Here is a 27006-nt window from a genome sequence, read left to right on the forward strand (position 1 = left end):
AAACTTACCTTAGGGCATTCATCGCATGCAAGAGAGTTTAAACCAAAGTGGGGCTTTCCGGTACACTTAACAATGCCCTTTTATGGAAGATCTGTCCTGTTTTCCAAGAGGGTTCTCTCACAATGTTGCCTTATCACTCCCGCATTCCCTACTGGCCCTCCTAGTCTTGGGAGGTAAGATCAAAGTATTTTATGATAATTAATGCCATTTATATTGTCATGGAAACTATTGGAGTACTAAAAAAACAAATAAAAAACTATTTCCAGTAATTATTCAGTGTTGAAATATAGAACATGTAACCCTCCCTGTAATTGTAAAAAGGAAAGCTATACATACCAGAGTACAGAAAATGCACTGGCATTGTGATATGGTGGTCATCTGTTCGACTGGGAATTCTCCGAGGCAAAGTTTGCAGGAAACTAGTGGGTCTAATGCCAATTCCCACGTAGCTCTATATCTTGCTGTAGTCATGGCAGATTAACCTGGAATTAAACAGTGTTACATATGGAATGTTAACAAAAATCAAAATGTCGTTACATCAATAAATTTACCTACTATGATGCAACACACAATAATATAAAATATTACAGCAATACTGCTCAAGAAAATAGCATCCAAAAATAAGAAAAAATAAAACTGTACATTAATATTGGTTATAGCCTAGCTCTTTGTACCAATCACTTTGTACTTGTGATGTACAAGAATTTAAATGAGGAAGTTAGACAATGTTGTAAAGTTGGGGGGGTTGAGCAATGGAGATTACGAAATAAAAATCTGCACACATCTTTTTAGTGCTACAATGATTTCAATGAGCTACAGTAATTATGGTGCTTAGATTGTCCCTTTAGACTAGCTGGATTGTATGACAGATAACCAAATGTTGTAAGTCAGACATATTTTCGTCTAGCTTGTTTTTCAAGATGTACAAGTTTTGAATTGAATGTCTTATCTTTCTTTACAATGAAATAGTGGAGAAATAAGCATTTTAGGAGCAGCAATAGGGTATGCCAATAGCACATTAGAGTACGGCATGTCTGCGTTCTGAGAGCTGCAGGTAAAGTATTGATGACAACCATATTACATACATTGCAGACAGCATCTGCTTTCGTTAAAGGGACACGGTAGGTACCCAGACCACTTCAGCTAATTGAAGTAGTCTGGCTGCCGTGACCCTTTTGCACTTAGTGCTGCAATGTAAAATATTGCAGTCCCAGAGAACTGCAATGTTTACATTGAAGCTCTAAGTCTGCCCTCTTTTGCTGTCTACCAGACAGTCACTAGAGGGCTTCCGGAATCCAAACAGACTTTTGGTCCGTTATCTGATGCTGAATGTCCTCACGGATCTCCAGGGTCAGATTTTCCCCATAGTAAAGCATTGCTATGTGAAGGTCTAATGCGCGCGCCGGACATCGGTGCTGTATTCAGGTAAGTGACTTAAGGGTTTTTAAGCTATTAACCTAAACAAGGCCATTTTCCTGGCACTATAGGATCCCTTTAACAATACATTCTGGGTGTACATTTCAGCAGGGATTTCTTTCTGCTCATTTAATACAGGACCAACCTAAACTACCGCCACCCTGGGTATAAAACTACACTGACAACAGAGACTGAGGTGCCTGATCCCTTTTTTTGGTTAGTAAAACACTACTGCCAATAAATAAAACATATATAACAATCTGCATTACTTAAAGGAACACTTCAGGCACCAAAACAATTTCATCTAAATTAAGTTGTTATGGTGCCCAGAGACCCCCAGGCGCACTTTTATCTTTAGGGATTAAACCATTTTTCAACAGTTTAACCCTGAAGTTGCCTCCAGCTCTGGTCTCCGCTCCCCCTGGCGGTTTCTGAAAGTTCAGATTCAAAAAGAGCAGAGTGCTCCCAGGCAGGAGTGCCACTGACTGTCTGAGAGCAGTCAGATGATGCTCTCAGCAAATCATCGGCGCCCCTGCCCGGAAAGACTCCACTCTTCCTGAATCTGAAATTTCAGAAGCTGGATGCCGCTGGGGGGGAGGTGAGACCAGCGCTTGAGGCAACTTCGAGGTTAAACTGTTTGAAAACGGTTTATAAATATATATATATATATATATAAAGTTGTTATGGTGCATAAACTGTCCCTTTAAGTGGCAATTTTTTTTTTTTAATTAACAGTTCTTATTTAGCGCTCTTATCCACACCACTTACAATTTATACGAAAACAACATTTGTAATTATACAGACAAAGGAATATATAATTAGACACATGATACAAAGAGAAGAGAACCCTGCCGTGGGCTTCAACCTCCTACTAGGTTCTGTGCAAGAAAACTTTGATCTTATTCACCGATGACACTTTCAGCTCATTAACAAATAAATTGACAATCCGATAGGATTAAAGTGGTATTAATGACCAATAATTTTCAGAATGTTATAGTATGCATAGCTACTCAGCTTCCTATCATTTGTTCAGGTCTGAAGTTGAACTTAGAATACAATATTTTGTCAAGCTCTGAGATCAAGAATTCTCTGCCCTTTCCAAGTACACACATTTTGATCAAAAGATATAAAATCAAGCATATAATCTTAAAAGTTCACTCAACACAGAAAATCATTTCATTTTCTCAATAGCAGCACAAACATCCACAGAGAACTAGATAAACTAATATTAAAGGTTATAGTCCAACTGCAATATTCTTAGATGTATTACTACCATGCTCTGAAGCGTTGGTCAACTCTAATTTAGGTAAAAACACATTTAAACTGAGCCAATATAAAGCAACACTGTAGACACCAGAGATGTAAAAGTACATCTGATGGAGCATCATGCAAAAAGAACACCTTGTTTTTAGCTGATACAGATGCATATTGTTTGCAAAGTCTGCACAAGCCATTCACAACATAACACTACCAACCTGCCTATTGCTTTACACAGGAAGAGAGAGCTAAGATAGCATTAGTAAGCACAGCTGCACATTGACAAATTCACAGCAAAGAGACAGCAAAGAATGAACGATAAGCACGTGCAAAATAAGAATAAGACAAAGCAACAGTGATTTGTATGATGCATACATTAAGAGGCATTTCCATTTAAATATATATAGGAGCACCTGGTACCATTGAAGGGACCTGCATAAAATGTGTGAGGATCCCTCAGATGCCTATTATCTAAGTGGAGATACAATAAATGTGCTCCCCCCCCCACCCCTTACCATTCACACAATCCACATGTGGCGGTGGTAGTGGAGTGTGTGTAATAACTCGCTCTTTAGATGCTTTATAGGACATTGCTCAAGTAGTTCTGTAAAGGGAGAGCTACAGATAGACTGAAAGCAGAGTGATAGGACACCAGATCTATCACTTTGGGGTTAAGCCATCTTTTTAAGGAAGTTCCTCAAGGACGTCCTTGCACCATAACAACTTCATTCCAGTGGGGAAACTGTTATGATGCCCAGAATGTCCCTTTAACAGTGAAAGGGTTATATGACTGGCAGCTTTTCCAGCCAATCCTACTGCTGCATTAAATTCCTATACACGCATCTTTAATATAAATGTTATGTATCATTTTTTTTAAGAGAGACGTTTAGGGAAAAGAAAAACACTTAAAGGACCACTCTAGTGCCAGGAAAACATACTCGTTTTCCTGGCACTAGAGTGCCCTGAGGGTGCCCCCACCCTCAGGGTCCCACTCTCGCCGGGCTCTGGGGGGAGGAAGAAGTTAAACTTACCTCTTTCTCCAGCGCCGGGCGGGGAGCTTTCCTCCTCCTCCTCTTCTTCCTCGCGACGTCATCGGCTGAATGCGCATGCGCGACAGGAGCCGCGCTCTCATTCAGCCGGTCGCATAGGAAAGCATTCATAATGCTTTCCTATGGACGCTTGCGTGCTCTCACTGTGATTTTCACAGTGAGAAGCACGCAAGCGCCTCTAGCGGCTGTCAATGAGACAGCCACTAGAGGCTCTGGAGGCTGGCTTAACCCTCAGTATAAACATAGCAGTTTCTCTGAAACTGCTATGTTTATAAAAAAAAGGGTAAAAGCTAGCTGGACCTGGCACCCAAACCACTTCATTAAGCTGAAGTGGTCTGGGTGCCTAGAGTGGTCCTTTAACAGCTTTCAGCCCTACAGTGGGCTAAATACAGAACGATTCTAGGGCATAATGACAAATCAATGAACATCTTTTTATTGAATTTCTGATGGCAAATTAAATCAATGTGCTGCTTCTCCCACATATAATCCCAAAGTACAGGATATGGGTCGGAGAAAAAATATATATTTAATGGATGTCTACTTCAAAGGTATCAGGGACAAAGATACATAAGTATTAGTACATTGCTAACATATTGTGGGATACATGCCCCTACACTACACATAAATGTATATTCACTATGTACAGAACTGTAATTAATGGAAAACCAAACTGCAAAATAAAGGCAAAAAATACTTATTTGAAAAATTCTCTAAACCTGCTTTATATTGACACAGCTGGGCTTTTATAGAGTTTCACCAAGCACCATGACCACTTCTGCTTTTAGAAGTGGTCATGGTGATAATCTATATGTGCAGTGTTTTTGCTCGAAACACTGCACATATAGAGATATATTAGTTAGTTACACCCCCAGCACGTGTCTTAGGTATTAAAGAACACTGCTCCAGGTAGACATGTGCAATTTGTTTCGTTCCGAATGAGTTTGGACATTCGGATGCTTCTGAATGTCGGAATTGGCGAATTTCCAAAGTGCCGAATTTCCAAAGTGCCGAACTGAACCGAATTGCAGAATTACCGAATTTCGGAAGTGCTGAACTGAATTGTCGAAGAGCCGCATTTCGGAAGTGCCGAAGTGCTCTGGATTTCAGAAAAGTGGCAAAACAAGAGAGGAAGGGAAAATTACGTGAATGATGACAGGAATCTAGACCAATAAGCTATTTCCTGGCACTGGGAGCCCTATAGATGTGTAAGTGGTTGTTGTGGCAGTCCAGGCACCTAACCCTACCCCTAACTCTACCCCTACCCCTAACCCTATGCCTATCCTTTACTCTAGATGTGTAAATGGTTGTGGTGGTTAGGATTAGGGGTAGGGTTAGGGAGCCCTACAGATGTGTAAGTGGTTGTGGTGGCAAGGGAGGGATGCTTCTGAATGTCTGAATTGCCGAAGTCCCGAATTGCCGAAGTTCCGATTTTCGGAAGTGCCGAACCAAAGTGACGAATTGCTGAAGTCCTGAATTTTGGAAGTGCAGAAAAGAAGTGCCAAATTGCCGAAGTCCTAAATTTTGGAAGTGCCGAACCGAACCAAATTTTTTGCCCATGCACATCCCTAGCTCCAGTCTGCCTAATGTTAAGTCTGTGCATAAAATACACCTGTCATCAGTGCACTGGGTGCAGGCAAAAGACGTGGCTAATGTCTACCCTTGCATGCAACGTCTGGAAAGGGAAGCTTGGTCACTCCTCCCTCGCTCTCTCAATCCCCACAACCCTATATTTCTAATCATCCCTCCATTTTTTTAATCCTAAAACCCACCACTGTCCACCCCCACTCACTCCATCCCATCCCTGCTCTGACCCAATGAGAACGGAAGAACCAAACGCAGAGCGAGAAAACCGTTGTAAGACGTTACTGGATTTCAGGTAATTTTATTGATTATTTTACTGCATGATGGGGAGGAGGGGGACAGAATACTAATGTCAAAAAGAACATTCTGGATAAAAAAAAAATACATATTTAAAAAGGATTACAGTAAATTCAGATGAAACTTTGCTATTAAAGGATTCATGGCTCATGACCTTGCACTAACACTGAACACGCAAGATATGAATGAACAGCACTTGTACAGTACACCTGGAAATCCATTAAGCACAAATGTGCCTGTAGTCACTCTATATAATTACCAATATTTTTTGTAGTCACTCTATAGTGACCTGATAAGCCACAAGGACACAAAGGGAGCAGGCCATGGGTGTGATGTAAAAGGAGGAGAAATGTATGTTTCCGTCTACTACTTTTACTAATGTGAACAGATCTGGAATACTAGTTCAAAGACTGTCTTTACTTTGCCTGTTAGTAAATATTTGACTGGAGCTAATCTGATAACTATTTTAGTGAAGTGCCAAGGGATTAGAAATTGTAACCAGGATTACAGCATTAGAGGCTCCATACAAACACAAGAGACCTGGTAAGTAGAATGAAAAGTGAAAGAATGCTTTACAGTAACAATAGCAAGACAGGGACATGGAGACACAGAGTATAGACACTGCTTGTCACTAAAGTGGGACTTGTGGAAAAATTATGAGAATTTAACATTTTAACGCAAAAATGATGATTTGATTAAATTTTTAAAAAAACTATTAAATTTGTATATTTTTCCAGCTTAATCTAGAAAGAAATATAAATAAATAGCATACATGAATATTTATTAAAGTAATAATTTAAAGTAAATTTCTAATTTAATGCCAGCATAGTGGGACTAAAAGCATACCTGACTATTTTGACTTTAAATAACTACACTTTAAATTCTCACTTTATTAATACCCTGCTAATCTATAGCTAGCTTTTACAGGGTTATTCACTGAAGTGTGAGGTCATAGTGAATTCAAACTGAATTTCAAATTATATCTAAACTGAAAACATATGAGCCTCTCAACCATTCCAAATTCGTCAGGTCATTACTGATTTTCGGGTCCCTTTCTGCCCTTCTTCCATAGTTTCCTGCTGTTCTGCTTTTGGGGACACCTAAGAACTGTCCCCCAACATTCAAAGCTTGAGCGAATCAATAGATGCGAGCATTGAAACTATGTTACCTACAGGATCTGACCTTTGTGGGCCGGTCTGCATGATGGATAGGCAGTCCACCAGGCTGACCTGCCATTAACTCAGGCGGACCCGCTCTCTTTCTAGGTGAGACCACCCCTTTAGGGCAGAGCTAGTGACACATGACTGAACAGGAAGCAGGACACCAGAGTTGGCAGGTATGACCATAGCTGACCTTTGCTTTCAGTTGTGTTACTGTGGCCTAAAAGGGGCACTCCAGGCACCAATATTACTTTGATGCAACTGATATCAAGTATTTTTTGCATGCTCAAATCATCATAGTTTTCTCATAAAATAAATAAATGTTTTACAGAATGCTGCACCATAGGCCTGTCTTTTTAGCCAAGCCCAATTACTCCAGAATAAGACTTCCTTTTCAAAAGTATGCACACAGCTCAGCCACTGACAGAACTAAATGGTCAGAACAACAATGATTAGAATGAGAGGAAACCTACGTGACATATGGAAAGGACATCACTACCTGTTTGCAGGTCTTCTGACTGTCTGCAACCAGGTTGTGAATCAAAAGCAGCTCACTCAGTGCTGTTCAACTGAGACAGTGTACATACATTTGATAAGGAAGTCTTTCTGGCATGAGGGGGTATGGCTAAGGAGGCAGGCTTATGGTGTACAAGAGTATTCAACTCAAATAAAACACAACTGAATGGTTTCTTCATGTAATATTGAATTAAGGTGAGTTATAAATCAAACTGTAACATGTAGGCTGAATTGAATATAGATGATTTAGAGAAATCTCCAATACACCCCTTTTTGGCCAAAATTTTGCAATTTACTACAATTTGGTGTTTAGTAAATAAACCCCCAGGGTTATTCAAGGAACCATGGATTGAGGGGAATTCCCAAGAAGATTGCAAATTTTAGTTCACAAATTTTCCAGGTCTAGAAAAATATCAGCGCTGGAGAATTTATTTCAAATTCTGCTACTTTGGCCTCCAACATGTAATTCACTGGTGAATTCTTTACAACTTATGGTTTAGTAAGTAACCTTGATCAAAGGTTTTGACAGAAATGGAATGCTTACTATCTGCTATAAGGAAAATTCTGTACTGAGCGATAAAGAAAATGATATCGTGGATTAAGGAAAAAATATATAAAAATCGAAAAAAAAAAAAATATATATATATATATAGATATATATATATAAAAATTTATACATATAAACATTTCACAAAAAGAATTACTCTGTAATTGTTTCTAATAAAGAACGTCTTGTCAAATCAAAGAAAAAGCACTAATCCTTTTTTTTGCAGGCTGCTGTAACAGATGTGGCTTTAAATCAAACAAAATGATGCAATCTATGGAAACGCACATACTTACAAGATTATTGTTATCTCTCTAGATAATGGAACAATAGCCCGGTAATAGAGTGGCACTGAAACCCACCTGTGTCTTCTACTTCTAATTCCCTATACACTTACACTATGTTTTCAAGGATATTGTTACAGGAAGCCACAGGTAGAATTACACTGGTCCTACGTGTTAAGAATGGATGGTCTTATTAATGGTGCGTACAAGGACTGGAATACAAATGTGAATTATTATTTTTTATTTTATGTATTCTGAGCACTCACATAACATGCTGAATTATTCTCCCATCCTAATAACCTTCATGCATGAAAACCACACAAAAGCCATCTTCTGTTTTTTTAATATATTTTTTATATTTATATATTTCAAATATTTTGACTGTATTAATGTTACAGAATCTAGGACAAAACATAAGTATATAGAAACAATATAAACAAATAAAAAGAGGATATTAAAAAGTAACAAAACATTATCAGATTTACAAAACACAGAAGTAAGTGTGTGTATTCATGAGTCACTCTAAGCAACATCACAGTTACATAATTACAAAGGTGATGAGTGATGAGAGTGACTCGAACATAAAGCATAAGATGTTTTTTATGATATTGTTATTATATATGTATTACATATAGTTTACCTTTAAGATTAAGTTTTCTTTTAAATTTATCGAAAACCAAATCTGAGCAATTCAAGGCAATTCACGGGTAAATATCAGGAGTTTTCCTAAATTCGCAATCATTCCAAATTTGCAATCAATCCTAAATACTGATCCAAATGAGCTTTAAATCCGCGCTAATGCCAATAGATCAAATTAGTACCAAACAGATACAGAAAAAGCATTATACAAGCACTCCATGCACCATAAGCCAGGGCTTGACAAATTTGATTGGAATCTGGGAGCCAGCTAAACAAGTAAGGAGCCAGTCATTTTCAACGAGAAAATGCAATTCTTAAAGGGACACTTGCACGCACACACATACATACAGACACTGACAGGTTCACACACACACACACACACACACATAAACTGACAGGTTCACACACACACACACACACACACACACACTGACAGGTTCTCACACACACACACACACTCTAACAGGCTCTCTCTCTCTCTCTCTCTCTCTCTCACACACACACAAACATTTTTGTTTTAATTGAAACCAACTCAGCCTCCCTACATTTGTGAGTGCTGAAAGGGTATTTCCTGGGGTCCAGTGGAGCTGCACTCTCCCTGTGTGCAATGCCGACATATTCCGGCTCCCGGCATCATTACACAGAGCGAGGGAGCAGAGAGGAACTGCAGGCAGAGTACTGCTCCCTCGCATGCCGGCCACAATGTCCCAAGCGCCAGGGCGAAAGTTTTAGTCGCCATGGCGACCTGGCACTTGGGATTTGTCGAGCCTTGCCATAAGCTCTACAGCTCGAGAGGGGTGCCCTACATTGCAGGATTTAATTCAATGGTTGAGAGCATCAGCTATTTGCTCTCAACCAATGAGGAAGGCCCTGCTCTGCAAAGTTGAATTAACAGAACTTCCACTTTAGGAACTTCTGGCTCTCCTGCGCTAGCAATGGATATGAAAAGTCATGCCCAGCTGACCCCAGGTAAGAAGTCAAACTATTCAAAAAAGGTTTGACTCCTACCAATATGGGGGATGCTGGGACATTCCTGGCACCTTAACTATTACAGCAGGTTGTAGTGGTTATGGTGCTTGGAGTCTTCCTTTTAAGGGACACTTAAAGCAACATAACCACCACAGCAAACTGGAGCTCAATGTTGTCCTTTGATGGTTTGATATAAACTGGAAATATTCCTACTGCCAATGGACCAACCCCATCTGAAGTGAATTGTAGTGCTTATGGTTGTTTAAGAGTGTCCATTTGTACGATGGAACCCTTGAAATAAAGCCAGGTGGTCTTTAGGGGTATTTTTACCAGTGAATTACATGTTGGAGGCCAAAGTAGCAGAATTTGAAATAAATTCTCCAGCGCTGATATTTTTCTAGACCTGGAAAATTTGTGAACTAAAATTTGCAATCTTCTTGGGAATTCCCCTCAATCCATATTTTAGGGGTATTTTTTGTTATTGAGGCAATCTGAGCTCCTGGGTGAGTCAGGGGCAAAAAATGAAAACACCATCTGCATAAAGTTGGTGTCAAAGAAACTGACTCGACTGCAGGCAAAATCATGAGAACTGGGTTTTGGAGATAAACACCTCTAACCGCTGGGAAAGTAACACGTATATGTGTCCTGTTACTGTTGCTTCCTTTTCAAATGGGAAGTGGTAGAGGAAAATGCATTGAGCTTTACAAGACAGATTGCTAGGTGGATGTATTTTGTTAAACATACGATGGAGGCATTATGTCAATATGAACTATTATGTCATCACCATAACAACCCGGTTCTCTGTTGCTGTGTCTCTGGACAGGATTTTCAGAAACAGGGAAAGTACTATGGCCATTTCATATCACCAGAGATCCTCTACGCCGCCTAGTTAAATGATTGCAGCTAGTCAGCTTGGCAACTCTAGGTTTCAAATAAAGAAATATGTTACGTACACTGCAAAGCCAAACGAGTAAAACAGCTGTGGGAAAATAGATGTTTTACTTTCTCCTTGCTTTCTATTCTGTTTTATTATATATCACACACCTTGTCAGGCTTTATGTGAGGCTCGTGGTAGGGTCATTGCTTGTGAGAACTATTTTCTTTTAGCTTTGCATTTGCATCGTATGTTTTTACAATGAGAGATAAAATAATTTTTAGAATTGCTCTTAATCCGTTTGGTTTAGGGCTTTCCTGTACCTAAATGTGTGTACGTTTATTTAATGGTATACTGGGTACCTATTGGAATAGACCAATAGTATGGACAGGACTCAGTGGAAATGGAAATAAAGTGAATAATAGTGATTAGGAATGAATAATATTCGCTTCACATGTATCAGCTAGTGGGGTCCTTACCTCCCATAATGTTCGGTAGGAGGAATCTAAGACTGCTGAGATATAGATTATAGTAAGGGTTCTACACCTTATATAGTGGGGAACCAATACACATTAAGAATAAGCATAAAAAAACACAAATAAAAATATATTAATGTCCAAAGAAGGGGTTAAAATCCCTATGTCAATTATATAGTGCAGCAGACAGTGTACCAAAAGAATAATATTTACTAGTACAGATAAAACCTGTTAACAAAGCACACATTAATATAAAAGACTGGTAAAATGGCAATAATCCCAATGAAACAGGCAATAGAAATCAGGTTAACAGACCGGGGGTCCAGGGATGGAAGTGTCACTCTCTTGCCAGCTGGATAGGAGTGAGTCCTGACCTCCTCGTGCTGCCACAACACTGAATCTCCGCCGCCTGCGTTCCACCGCGGCTCCGGATGCGTTCCAGTATGCTGCCTCAGGGATCAATTGCACTATGCACTATATAAGGTGTAGAACCCTTACTATAATATATATCTCAGCAGTCTTGGATTCCTCCTACCGAACATTATGGGAGGTAAGGACCCCACTAGCTGATACATGTGAAGCGAATATTATTCATTCCTAATCACTATTATTCACTTTATTTCCATTTCCACTGAGTCCTGTCCATACTATTGGTCTATTCCAATAGGTACCCAGCATTTTTGTATTTTAACCCCAGGTGGTGGTTTTTATAGGACAGTGATACAGTGGTGGTGGTGGTCATTTTTTGGTCTCACACCTTAACGTAAGGAGGTTATTCTACCATTCACTGGTACTTACCCACCATACAGTTACTAATTTATTTAATGGTATGTTTGTGCTACGTTTTATGGGGATTGTTCTTCAGCATACCCAAAAGGTGGGCAACAGAAAAAAAAAATCAGCTGGACTGGGGCCCACAGTTATGAATATATTGCCAAATTAAGAGCTGCTGGAAAGTATCCATTGATTCACTGAAATTTTTCTGAAACGCATTTAGTGAGTGATAATAAATGGACTTCACATGAACTTATCCACAAAACATTGGAATGTAGGTTGTCATTCATTGCCAGCTTGTGCAAAGAGAAAATCAGGATACAGGAAACAGAATCTAATAGGGCCTGGCTCACTGGTCAGTCATTCTATGGCTCAGGTTGCCAACATAGCTCAATAATAGTCACGTTATTAGGACCAGTAGCTGGAAAAGTCTTTAGAGAGATAGAGAAATCTCATAATATCAGTCTATGCATAAAACCTTTAGAACATATGCAGGAAACATACATATTAGAAGAGTTATAGGATATGTAGAACAAGGATAAACAGGCAGGAATTACAAACATATACATTAACATAGCATGAACAGTACAAAGCACCCCATGGCAGGGCTCAGAATTCCGGAACCCAGACTGTATGCAGAGATGACAGTTCCAATGAATGACTAGATACAAACGTGGGTAACTATAGGCTTGATTCATATTATGGAGTCCTTAAAGGGTTAATCCAACCCTTTTGTGGTGCTTGCAGTATAACCTGGGCAAGACAGAAGTGTAACACCCACCTCTTTAATGAGACCGTGGTGAGGGAGCAGAGGCCAGGTAAGTTTAAAAGGAGGCCAGTTTCCATTTAACCCCTTAAGGACACATGACATGTGTGACATGTCATGATTCCCTTTTAATCCAGAAGTTTGGTCCTTAAGGGGTTAAAGGAATCCTCATTGATTTTTTTTTTTTTAAACTACTATTTAGTAGAAATAGTGCCACTGAAAACATGCATACATTTAATTATTCATATTTTCATTTGGGCTATATCTAAATAACTTGCAAAAGCTGCAGATCTCTTGTCTGCAGTCTTTACAAGCCCTCCCCTTTCCCCAGCCCAGACTGTCAGTCTATGCTGAGGAATACACCAATCAGATGCATCTCATTTATAATTATAAATGATACATTTCTCTGCACTTTTATAAACTGTCCCAAATGAGACAAACTCCAGAAACATATACCAGGAAATGATTAAAACCAAAGTTTAAGATGTATAAAAGGTAACCATCTACCAACAATGGACATTAACATATACATTTATTATGCATACAAGCCTCACCATAGTTTCCAATAGAAGAAGTAAGGAGAGGGAAGAAAACGAAAAGAAAATCTACAAAATATATATTTACCCCTAACATATGTAATCTGGACAGTAAGTCAATATTACTGCTAGAGGTCTTTCTGGATTTGCATTAAGCAAGTCTTTGACGTTCTGCTTGTTGTGGGCCGAATGGATGCATGAGCATCATAGGGAATGTAATTCATAACAACTCTCGTACCAAAGGTTAGCCATCACTGGACTGTAGGGGGAGAAGGCATGTTTGCCATTTCCTTTCCAGATCTCGCTTGGCAGTTTAGCTTGTGTTGACAGAATGATTTGCAGTGCTCAGCTTCTGCCATCTGTAAAGCTTTTAAGTTAAACCAAATAGTTTTATTTTTGTATTGACAGACCACAACATTATTCCCATATGCGTGCAATATGAAAGTAATTTGGTGATCTCCATATGAGGTTTAACATTTTTTATTTAAGTACACGTTCGTTCTTCAGTCAAATCTGAATTATGGATTCGACAAATCTACAAAAGACAGAGGGATTTGATCACCGAAAAATAAATTGTATTGAATTAAAGAATTGGCAAATTAATTGTACAATTTAGGCTAAATGGGCAAGCTGCGATTACAGCAAGTGTATATATCACATTGCTGTTTTTTAAAATATAACTATGTTTCTTGTTTTTTTTTTACTGCTGATTCGAATCTCAATAAGAATACAGATACCTACAAATATGCCCATGGTCTATTGGATCAACTCCATCCATTGGTAATGTCTCAAATAAATACATTAGCCTTCTTACCAGTAGACCTCACCTTGATTAGATGGCATGCATCCAACATAGCCGAAATATCACACATATTAGATGTTGCGGGATAAAGCCATTCCCTACTCTAGTCTGAGAATTTCAACTACTGCAGAGGGAACAAATTCAATATCTAAGAGTGAAACATATCCTACTGTCCCAGGAGATCAAAATGAGAATTCCCTCCCACAACGCATTACACGTATATGTCTACAAGCCAATCGGGGACCAAAACTCTATCACTTTGTTACAGATCTTTTACGGCAAGGTACGTGTACTCAGAATTATCTTAGATGATAATGTGGGAGAAGGAGCTGGGTGCCACCTATACCTAAAAAAAAAATGGTCTACAGCATACGTTATGCACTGGGATTCATATTGCAAACTGATAGTGAGATAGTACTATAATACACTACCTCTTTAATTTAAATTTTATTTATAAACAGCAAACTATACACAAAATTGTGCTTTTACCCTATATTTATTTGCTACATTCCTATATTTCATGTAAGTATTGTGCTTTTATTTTTTGTTGAAACCCTTGGGTTAAAAATTGCAAGTAGCACTATTCATCTAGCAGTAGAATAATTAATCAGGAATACATTCATCTAAAGATAATACATGCAATCTCGCAATGTATTGCCACTGTAACATTTTGTAACAGTCTCATTTATTGTTAAATGTCCCCCTTTATAATATTGTAAAGTGCCGCGGAATATGTTGGCACTATATAATTGCTAATAATAGCGATAGATAGACAGACATACATTTACTGTTGTCAGAGGCTAAATAAAAAAGAAATCACTTAAAAAACTGCTAGTACCTCTATTCACTCACATATGACAGATGCATATTCACAAGGTTATTCACTAAATTGAGAATTCGATGGGAATTCAAATGGAATATCATCTTTAAGGTAGGGCTTGACAAATTTGCTTGAAATCTAAGAGCCAGCAAACAAAGTTAGGAGCCAGATTTTTCAACATCAAAAATAAAATTAAAGGAATACTATGGTCGCCAGAACCACAAGAGCTTAATGCAGTTGTTCTGAAGTCTATATACTTTCTCTGCACGCTTTTCAATGTAAACACTGACTTTTCAGACTAAAGGCAGGATTTACATTGCAGTCTGTTAACACCTCTAGTGACAGTCGCTCAGACGGCCTCTAGAAGTGCTTCCTGGGTTAGTGCTGTACAGTGTAGAGCACCTAGGTTAATGCTCTCCATAGAGATGCATTGATTCAATGCATCTCTATGAGGAGAGGTTGATTGCGCAGCATGGCATTTTGCCGCGCGTGTGTAATAGTCTCCTAATGTTTTTCTATGGTGAAGCATTGGATTGGCTGAACTGGAGTGGATCAGCTTTCTCTGTGGTCCAGTGTGGCTGCTGTCATCTTCCTATTCTGCTCCCTGGAGCGCTGTTTAGTGATTCAGGGCCCGAATGACATCATATTCTGGGTGCGCAAGACAGAACAGCTCCCTCACCAAAGAGCACATTCCTTTATACAGCTGCCCGCCTCCCTCAGCTCTCAAGCTGTCTGCGTGCCTCAGCCCTGCGTGAGCCGACTGCCCGCCTACATTCTCAGGCAGCTGGTCACCTCAGAGGCTGAACAGACTCACAAATCTCTGGCGCCTGGGATTTGCCGAACACTGATTTAAGGCCCAGAGTAGCTGAGTGAAAACCATAGCTGTATTAGAGAATTTGGCTACTTTGGCCCTAAATTTGAAATTCAACTCAAATTCTCTCTTTAGCAAAACCTTTTTAGTAAATAATCTTTGATTTACTCATGTTGACTGCATTGAAATTCCAATGCAATCAAAAGCTAAGACATAAGATAATGACAAAAGAGGGACAACGTTGTCCTATGGGCAAAGTCCGGGCTGATAAAAGTTGACTTTTGTCCAGTTAATTGCCCCCTATATCCACATTCTCTTGTTTGTCATCCAGACAAGGCCTCTATCCCCATTCTCTTGTATGTCATCCAGACAATGCCTCTATCCCCATTCTCTTGTATGTCATCCAGACAAGGCCTCTATCCCATTCTCTTGTATGTCACCCAGACAATGCCGTGCACTGTGAAGAAATTATTATTTCCGATGTTGTATATTATTGTGATCAAGTTTTACTCGAGGTGTGAAAGGCACTGTCACGCATTACTTACCCCTCTGTCATTTAACTGATGAGGGGAAGTAGGAAACACAGACAACAGGAGATAGAACACTGAGCTTACAAACAATGTATATGTAATTACACCTCATTTGAGGAAACACCTGTCAGATTTAAAAATAAAAGCTGCAGTCATGTTCTGCCAGCAATGTCACGTTCATTTACATATCTTTACATTGTTACAGTCACAAATCCATACGTTACAGTCTGACTGGAGAGCATAACAACTACGTGTTTTTATATATTAGGACACAAATTGTCTGCAAAGACTTGATCTGTTTGCCTTTGTTAATGCAAATCCCAAACAAAAGCAAGGAGACGCGTGACTAGGTGCATAGTTATTGCCCTGGTTGGGAATATTATCCATCTTTCTAATTATATCATTCTTAAAAGGTCAATAGCATCTAAATTTATATAATATAATATAATAATAACCTATGAAAAGCTCTTGAGATTTCTGGATCACATATCTTATCAAGTACCTACAAAATGCTCTAATCTCTTGCTAAAGCTGCACTGTCACCTTCTGGGTTGCCTGTATGTTTTGTCAATTGTGACTTCAGAGTTTTAATTGCAGTGGAACGAGGATAAGTTTTGCTTACCTGAAGTCATCCCTTCAGGACCTGACCATCCGGTGGATCCTCCTCAGCTCCTAGAGGTACAGCTACAAGGAGTCCATGTCAATGCTGTACTCTCGCGCATGCACAAAAACACATCACTGATGTCTATGGAGGACCCCACGACACCGTGGGAACCTCCATACACAAAGCCTTTTCCCTCACAGTAGTCTCTGGTGATGGATGGAGGTAATGAACATAAGAAACCTGATAGTGGTAGCTCTGCCTTTTGCCAAGTTTTGTCAAGCACAGGAAAAGTGCCTCAGACAGTAGTCCCTAATTTGTCTTTACTATATCTTTTGTCTGTGTTGGAATATGTGAGTATTTCATAAACATGTTATCAGGCCTCTATGTCTTGGATCAGAAACATCAGTCAAAGCTCTTTGGAATTAAAACGCATACAGTTTCATTCACTTAAGGAAGTATTCATCGTGAATTTAAAATTCCAAAGCCAAAATAACAGGAAAAAATGCTACTTTACCCAACATTTGAAATTCACTTTGAATTTTCCCTTTAGTGAATAACCCTGTATGAGTTTTAATTCCAAGGAGCTTTGACTGGTGTTTCTGATCCAAGAGAGAGAGGCTAACAACTAACTAAACGACTAACTAAATTTGGAACTGTAAGCCATTGACAAGAGAACTTAGAATTATAGGCCAAAACAAAACAGCATAGTGAAAAAGTAACTGGGCTGGTGAATTCTCCTAGTTTGATTATTTTGGTTTAGTTAGCTATTTCATTGTCAACTCTTCACAATTCTTCACACATCGGAGGTCTTTTTTCCCTATGTGGAACATAGATTTTCTGACAGAACACAGGTTGCCTGTTTGTACTTGACTAATTGTATCCAGACATCTAAAAATCATGGCATGATTAATAGCCCATTAAGCTTGGTGTTTACAATTGTGATGGGCCTAATTACAGAATCTTATCGACAGAAAATACTAAAACAGTTATACCTAAGCGTCATGTATCTGGTGGAGGTGGTGCTGGATGGAAACTCAAAGGATATAATTATCAGAAAACACATACCCTATGTGCTAATCTGTCCCTTTCATCTTTCCAGTAAATCCATACCCCCTAACCTTAGTGTCCGGTGAAGCAGGATTTTGGTGAGCGTGGTAAAAGGGTGGGCTATTGATGTGAATCACGTAACTAGAATCGCCAAAAGGCACAAACATGCCCAAACAGGGGGGGTGTCTGCACGAAGAATTAGAGGGTCAGCCTGGCGTTAATACATGTCCGGCCGCTTGCCAATCATGCAGGATGACCAACCAAGGGCATACTGTGCAGACAGCATCCTGAGCTTGACATAAATGCGTCTAATAAACCGCTAGCTCTACGCTTTCTAAGGACTGTCCCCCAGCACTCGCTGGTCCACTCCTCTCCTAAACTTCTTACTAGCAGGCAGAAGCTCCTGGTATACAGAGAAAATGTGTATGTAATGAGTGTAGAAAAAAGGGAACATGCAAGAGTGTTAGAGAGACTGAAGCAGCAAAAGCATTAGCATAGTGCATAAAGTCAGCTTTACCTTAACAAATTTCATTGTCAGCCAGCACACACAAGTTTTGTTCCCCTACATCCATCTTAAGTTTCCTTACTTAAGCAAGAGCAAGTGAAGAGTAATAAAAAAAAAATAAAAAAAAAAACAATGGGCCTATTCCATAGACATTGGCCTGGAGCTGCAGCTCCATTAATTATTATTATTATTATTATTATCATCATTTTATTTTTTTACATAGCGACAGCAAATTCCCAAGCGCTGTCCATCAGCCCCTATGTTAATCCGGCCCTGTTTATAATATGTTTTTTTTACCCCAGTATAGATAGCATTTGTTTTCTCTAGAATGTGCTTGAAATCTAGACAAATCTAAATCCATTTTTATAAAACTCAATTGTTCATGCAACATTTAATTTCTTATTCCCAACCTGGCATGGCTATGCATAATGGGAGTTGTAACCCGATGCCATATTTCTTGCCTGTTACAAATTTCATGCAGCTGTTTTATTTACTTTTTACAAGTTCCCTTTCCAACTTAGCAGCTGTATCTATCTATCCTCTACATGCGGATTAGAGTGTTGGGAGTTGTACTGGACAGGAGATATTATGCAGGAACAAAGCATTCTCATAGTATTACACAATACGCTCTAGACTTTCTCCCTCTATTGCAAACATCAGTCCATGCAAACATGATCTCAAAGGACCCCTCTCTAACTTCTCAGCCACAAGCTGGCTAGCATGCTGGGAGTTGTGCTCTAGCGCAGATTTCCTTAAGTAACTATTATTCACACAGGCCACTCCAGGTTCTTTTGTCTGCTTGCAAACAGCAGTCATTCTTCTCCCAGGCTCCCCCTTCTCACATCTCACCCTGGTGACAAACAGCAGACTGTTTAGGGGGCTTGCAGTACACAGGCTTTGGCCAGCACACGCTCCTCCCCATGTATTCCTCATCTGGTGAGCTCAGCACCGCTGCCTACAGCTCCACTCAGATAAAGAGAAGGAATGGGCGGTAGGGGGAGAGGGGTACTTTCCAATGTTTGCCCGTTTCTCATACTGAGGGTTCTGAAAGAAGGGACTGGGCCCCTGGGATCACAGAACCAGTATAACAAGCATGGGCTCCAGCTACATGCTAAAAAGCCCAATACACACAAACAGTCCTGGCTAAATACTGCCTAGCCATTATCAGTAATTCTATCAACATCCTTAGCATTGTTTACAAAGGAAACCATTTCACCCTCTGTGAGGTATGGTCACTCTTTTTATTTTACAATGGCAACCAGTTATATGGAAACCCCTATGAGGGCCCCACAGTGTCCTTGCAGTGAAAGAGCGAAAGCTGGATGACTGCAGTGCTCTGTGAAGGGGCCATGCAGCAGCCCAGCATCAGTCCCAAGGCAAGGAGAATACACAAACCCTCCACTGATACAAAGTAACTAGTACTCACCGGCAGCAGGCATAGAGACAGAGAGCTGCAATTCTACACTCCAGGCAGCTTGATGCAGAGAGCTTGGCTGCCGCTCATGCGCACTGCGAGATGCTGGGATACTGTTGGATACAGTGTATCTGATGCTGCCAAGCAAATAGCCCAGGGCTGGAAGAGGCTGGGCCACGTGTGAGCTGTGTGGGAGGAGGAGATAGGGCAAGTCACAGTGTGGGCATGGCCAGGATCTGATCTGTGTATCAACAAACCCACTGGGCAACCTCTGCCCTCTAGCAGGTCCTGGACTGCAACTCCCAACAGCCTTGGCCAATATAATGGCTCAACTCTGCTTGATAGAATTTGGCAAAAGTCACATTTGGAAACATTGTGCAGCCTTTGATAACAATTTATACCATAATTACAGCTCAAATAAATATTTTTCAAAATCAGAAAAAAATATATCATTTTTATTTATATTTAATAGGGAACTGTCACTTTCCAGGATATGCAATAAGGAGTCCCCCTTTGTATGTAACATATATAATGCCTAATGAATAATAGTGAAATTGGAAATCCATACTTTTGCATTTACTTCTATCCTGGAACTGAGTGCCCTCTTCTTGGTTCCCTGTCAGCTATTGTTATAAACAGCTTTTTCTGCCTCTGAACATTCTAAAGATTTCTATTTCATATATTCCTAGTGTATAGTTTGCTTTGGAAGTGTCAGGAATGAAATGGACTGTGATGTCAACTGCTAAATCGTATTAATACAATAAAAAGAAAATAGGACGTGACATAAAAAAAGATTAACAAAAGGCACATGTTATACAGTGTTCCGTGTTTTTATATCTTCAGAAGCAACAGTTTCCCTTTCACATGTTTATTCAATATGATTGAAAATTGCAAGACTAATAGGGTTATTTACTAGAGTGAGAATTTAAAGTGAATTCAAAGTGAATTCTCTGAAAGCACAGCTAACTTGTAGAATTTTCCCGGTTTGACTATTTCAGCCATAAAGGTGAAATTCACTTTGTATTTTCTTTTTAGTGAATAACCCTATAATTCGATAACTCTGCGTCCAACACGATGTATAAATTATTAGCACAGCTGACATTAATGTTTAAACTCTTTAAGTATATGGTAATGGCTGTAACAGCATACCTTCCCCCGTACATCCATTGTGTATTGTCCCTCCATCATAAAGCCTTATCTACACAATGATTTTAACTGCAGTCCATCTGTCATATCAGGCAGGGCCATCTATAATATGAATAGGACCCTGGGCAGTGCATTTTCTTGCCCCCCCTGGGCCCTGCCCCTCCTCTCCCCCCCCCCCCCCCAATTACGCCCAACCCACAATCACACTGACAGACATACTGACACATACACACACAGACAGACATATTAAAACATTCGCAGATACATACTGACACACACATGCACTGACACACAAATATATACTGGCAGACATATTGACACACATTCAGACATAGATACACACAGACACATACACTGACAGATACACTGACACACACAGACACTGACAGACGTATTGACATACACACAAGCATACTAACATACACACACACAGGCATACTGACACACACACCCAGGCATACTGACACACACACAGACATACTGACACACACACAGACTGACAGACATACTGACACACACACAGACTGACAGACATACTGACACACACAGACATACTGACACACACACACACACACAGACATACACACACACAGACATACACACACATACAGACATTCTGACATACACACACACAGACATACATTTAGCCACCCTCCAGGTGGAACTCCCCTCCTCCCTAACTTCCTCCTTTCAGAATTTGCATTTAAGCAGCTCTAGCTTTGTACAATCAGATAAAAGTTAGTATTTTTCAAGATGATCAGTCAATATTGTTATTATTATTATTATTATTATTATTATTATTATTACTGGCATTTATATATAGCGCTGACATATTATGTAGTGCTGTGCAAATAGGGATAAAAGACCGTACAATATACACAGACCAATACAAATGGTAAAGAGGCATTTTTACACTAAAAATGCAGACATAAAGAGGTTAAAACAAAAGATGTCAATGCAAAAGCAGGGACTCTTCTGTGGCAAAGTGCTAAGTAAGGGCCATTAGAATACTTTCAGCAGCATTTAGAACTTCACAAAATAGCACTGGCTTTGCTGTTAAATCCCCCCATGGTATCAAGCACTCACCAACAAGGAGTTAAAGATGAGACTGGGGAAAACATTTCAATTTTCTTGCTTGAATTTCAATGCAGGACTGTGAAAAACAATCAATTCTGCATAAGATATTTAAAAGGACAGCCCATTCACCATAGTAACCTATTCATCTTGCATAGGATACAGCACATCGATATTCTATGTTCCCATCTCCCCTCTTTCTATAGATTATAACTACTGTAATTTGCAAACACTATAGCTATACACCTGTGATCTCACTCAAATAGGTCACATAGTTAGGTCACCCCTGTCTCTAGGCTCTACATGTAATTCTACAATGTGTGTTTGCAGGGGGAATGTATTATTCAGTCACTCAAGATCATTTAGAGGATCCTTTCCTCAAAGTGGCCCTGCCTGTCACCTCCTCCCATTCCCTCTGCCCCTCTGTCTCCCACCTGCAAAATGTGTATAAAATATTTACGGAGTACTTAAAGGACCACTATAGGCACCCAGACCACTTCAGCTCAATGAAGTGGTCTGGGTGCCTGGTCCATCTAGGGTTAACTCCGCCTTTCAGAGAAACTGCTATGTTTACAATAGGGTTAATCCATCTTCTAGTAGCTGTCTCATTGACAGCCACTAGAGGCGCTTCCGCGCTTCTCACTGTGAAAATCACAGTGAGAAGACGCTGGACGTCCATAGGAAAGCATTGAGAAATGCTTTCCTACGGACTGACTGAATGCGCGCGCGGCTCTTGCCGCGCATGCACATTCAGCGCTGACGTCAGAAGAGGGAGGAGAGTCCCCAGGGCCAAGGGAGCCCGGCGATGAAGAAAGGTAAGAGTTTAGCCCCTTCCTCCCCCTTCAGACCCTGCGGGTGGGGGGGACCTAAAGACCCTATAGTGCCACGAAAACGAGTTTGTTTTCCTGGCACTATAGTGGGCCTTTAAATGGACTGTATTGGAATTTCACTGATATTCCAAAACAGTCAAAAGATATACTGAGACATAACAGGAACTACTTCCTCTGTCTCACACTTCTTGAACCTGGGCGAAGCTACCACCGTCTAGAAGTGTCTATCCTCCAGCCATCACCAGTCTGTCTATGGAGGATCCTGTGGTCTTGCGGAACCCTCCATAGACCTCAATGCTATACTCAGCAGTGACTTCCCCCCACGGTTACTGGAACCCCCTTGGTTGGAATATCTGAACTACTTCCTGGTTTGGGTAGCGTTTTCCTGCAACAACAAATGCAAGAAGTTAGTGAGAATCTTATTTTCGTTGAATACATTATCAAGAATAATGATAACAATATTACTGTATAATGCATAAAATAAAGTATGTTCCATTCTGGAGTGGCTATTAAATCCTCTCTTATTTGTTCTATATGAAAATATTCATTGAAATAAGTATTCAGCCGTAGCAAGTAATTTGCTTATACCATCTAAAGGAGTAATTAGAGGTCAATAAATGCCGGTATTTATAATAACAGTCCAGGCAACAAAACAAGAAACACAAAGATTTCTGGTTTGTTTGTTCCATTGTTTCCCTTCTCTAAAGGAGAAAGCACCTGGCAGGCGAAATAAATTGTATTTGTAAGATTTTTCATTCCTGTGAGTGATGTCACTTCCACATATGCAATGCACCTATGATCTACTTCTAATTCACTTGATGATGCTTTATTTTGCATAAACAGAATATTCAAGAAATCTGATTGCAACTACGGAGTCAAGAAGGAAGTATGTCCCTTTTTGTGGCATGCATGGAAATGGCTACATTTGTGTGTTTTGCTTTCTTTTGGAACAACAGCATAAAATAATGACTTTAGTTTTTACAACCAAGATTACTAAGTAACTATGTGTGTATGAATATATGTCCTACTGTCCTACTGTACGTAGGATTCAGAACAAGGTGTATAATATTAAGTAATTAGGCAATGAGGAATCCTACAAAGTATGCATTATATATAAAGGATAGGTAGTTTAGGGATCATGCTAGTGTACCTAAAATAAAGGATAAATTGTCTGGAAATAATATACAATATGGTATTATATTGCACTCACAAATTCCACATGATCAGAGCGTTTTATAGGTGCCACCCTCGATGGAGATAGGGGGCTTAGGTTCCTCATTAATTGATAACCGTTGGATACCTGGGCCAGTGAGGTAGTTCAGAAATCTCCAGCCAAAGGGATAATCCAAAAAACTGTATTTATTCACATATAAACTATAGACCATGGTGAGGCCTGTTTTGATTAGAAAATATATTTGTCTGGTATGCCTATTGCAACACACAGGGATGCGGGAGTCTGACTTTCGGTGAATTGCTCAAAACTGGATAAGGACAGGAGTTCACCAAAAACCTGTCTAAGAGAGTGCAATAATGAGAATGACAACCTAGGTTGGTGTAAATGTTCCAAGAGCTGGTCCACCTAAAATGGCTGTTGTGTTATATCGCCAATAAAATTATGTTAAAATTGGTAATGCCAAAAATAAACTAAAACAAAATCAAGTATTTCAGGAAAAAGGGCAACGGTTGTGTGTGGTGTGTACACCTTTAAATCTGCTACAGGCAGAATAGGTAAACTATACACCAAGTACTATACTTTATAGATAAAGATGTAAACCATATGAAATAGAGAAATAGTATATGGAACTGTTCTCTATGATGTAATAGAGTTAAGTATCCTGACTGTATAGTGCAATGCAACCATAAATGGTGCGTACGTCTTTAAATCTGTTAAAAACAGACTAAATGAAGTATACACCAAGATAATGTACTTTATAAAAACCATATATAATATAGGAATACAGTATTTGGAACTGCTTCCTATAGTGCAATAAAATTAGGTATTGCTTTAAAATAGAAACCACTTTTGAAAAAATGGATTTAAAAGATGATTATAAATAACAAGAAGTTTATTGATAAAAAATGTATATATTGAAATTATTAAAATATTAAAAATACAAGCCAGGAACGATGTGCAAGAATGTTACCAGCAGAGTAGTAGTCCTTATTTGGAATTTGCCACAGGGACCGGCTAGGATGGATGTGGATACTTTGTGTCACAGTGATCTCTCTAGCTGTCAGCTGTCGATGAGGTTGGCGTGCGTCTCAGACCTCACTCTGAGAGATGAACGCTGTAAGCCGATCGGTCTCCAACTCGTGGGAGGTTTTCGGTACAGGTAAGGTTCCTACTGCTGGATCCAAAAACTGCATCCGTATCCTGCTTGATTGACTTCGATCTAACACGTTTCGTGGGTGTCACTCAGCCCCACTTCTTCAGAGATAGAATAGAGCTTGGTAGTTCAGCAATGATTTAAATATGTATCCAGTTAATTGATGATAGATTACAATTGTTGTATATAACAGGTCATTATACAATAAAACTATAAATGATAAAAGTGATAGATCTGGCTACGGTGGTTTCAATATGGAATACCTACAAATTAATATATTGCACAAAGATAGAGTATAAAATGATGTGGAAAACGATATAAATAAAAATTATGGTTAAGATATGCCAGGATGACATACTACTGCACATTGTAACAACATATTTGGACAATAATTCTTATGTTGTATAGAGAATAAAATACAAATGAAAATACAAATAAGACTAATATAATTATACTGAAGAATTGTATTATAATTTATATACGGAAAATCGTAAATTTCGTTGTTTAGCTGGGTTCAGTGCCATGCGAGGTACATGAAAAGGGAGAAAAAGAGATGAATAAAAACAATTAAAAATAATTAAAAATACAGTGAACAATTAAAAATAATTAAAAATACAGTTTAATTATTTTTAATTGTTTTTATTCATCTATTTTTCTCCCTTTGTGGGAAGTGGAATTACATATGGCACAAGACGGGGGCCTGAGACCAGCGAAGTGGCGACAGAATAATTCTGTATCCATCTGACACCAGTTTATTCTAACGTTGAACTGTTTCAGATGGGTCGCCGCCTTAGCTGATACTGACTTATGGTAGTCGTAGAAAGAAGAGCCCCCGTACTTGATGCCTAGATCCACCACCTTGTGAAGGTAGAGGTCTAACTCCTCTCTTCTGTGGGGATACACTGTGCAGATGATGTCACGGTATATCCCGAAAGCTATCACGAACTGGGGAATTGAGAGTTTTTTATAACTATGATTTGGGCGTGGAGCCGTACCTCCGTGTTGAGGTGGGAGATGGCCTCGCGGGACCGGATTTCCTAATAGGGTGAGCTAAGGCGGTAGCCTAGACCCAGTAGCCAGTTCAATAGTATACTTAAGGTTGACTGGGAAATTCTGGTGTAATGTGTGGATACTAACCTTGAAAGGTTGTAAATGATAACTGGAACCTTCTAGTATTTTTAATGTGGCGAGTCTTGTCTGCTGCTGTTCTTGAAGAAGAAGCCTGAGGATTAAGACAGATGTTGATGTATTTATGCGTATCGTGGTGACGTATGGTTTGTAGTGAGGATTGGCTGTTAGGAGCGCAACATGAGATCCTGAATTGAGGGATCTGAAAGGTTTAGTATAGGATTGGGACGAGTTTGCGTTAAAGAGAGAGGCTGATTGAGGCCTTGGGGTAGTGATTGCTGTACGTGGGTAAGGACGTAAGTACCTGGTGGTATGCCTGAGTACCGGATCAGGTAGGTAGGATGTTTTCCTTGCTTTGTAAAGAATTTATTTTGTAAAATTGTAAAGAATTAACATACTGTGGGCGTAAAACCGTGAGTCAATCGTAATGAAACCGATACCGCGTAAGGTCTTGTATAGAAAGGTCTTGAAAGAGTGGGGAACTAACATAGAAACATAGAAACATAGAATGTGACGGCAGATAAGAACCATTCGGCCCATCTAGTCTGCCCAGTTTTCTAAATACTTTCATTAGTCCCTGGCATTATCTTATAGTTAGGATAGCCTTATGCCTATCCCACGCATGCTTAAACTCCTTTACTGTGTTAACCTCTACCACTTCAGCTGGAAGGCTATTCCATGCATCCACTACCCTCTCAGTAAAGTAATACTTCCTGATATTATGTTTAAACCTTTGTCCTTCTAATTTTAGACTATGTCCTCTGGTTGTGGTAGTTTTTCTTCTTTTAAATATAGTCTCCTCCTTTACTGTGTTGATTCCCTTTATGTAT

At 39.5% G+C, this 27006-nt stretch overlaps 1 protein-coding gene across 1 annotated transcript in view; it reads right to left on the minus strand.

Moving 5' to 3' along the window:
• Positions 1-19799, minus strand: part of RNF144A (ring finger protein 144A) — a 36007-nt gene extending 16208 nt beyond the window's left edge. Inside the window, exons 1-2 of the mRNA XM_063440880.1 lie at positions 19684-19799; positions 337-482 (exon numbers count right to left, since the gene is read on the minus strand). Of these exons, the coding sequence (XP_063296950.1) occupies positions 337-471 (135 nt within the window). The 5' untranslated portion in view covers positions 472-482; positions 19684-19799. The remainder of the gene's footprint in view (positions 1-336; positions 483-19683) is intronic.
• Between the last annotated feature and the right edge of the window lie 7207 nt (positions 19800-27006).

The sequence above is a fragment of the Pelobates fuscus genome, chromosome 2 (assembly GCF_036172605.1).
Source record: "Pelobates fuscus isolate aPelFus1 chromosome 2, aPelFus1.pri, whole genome shotgun sequence".
In the NCBI taxonomy this organism is placed as follows: domain Eukaryota; kingdom Metazoa; phylum Chordata; class Amphibia; order Anura; family Pelobatidae; genus Pelobates; species Pelobates fuscus.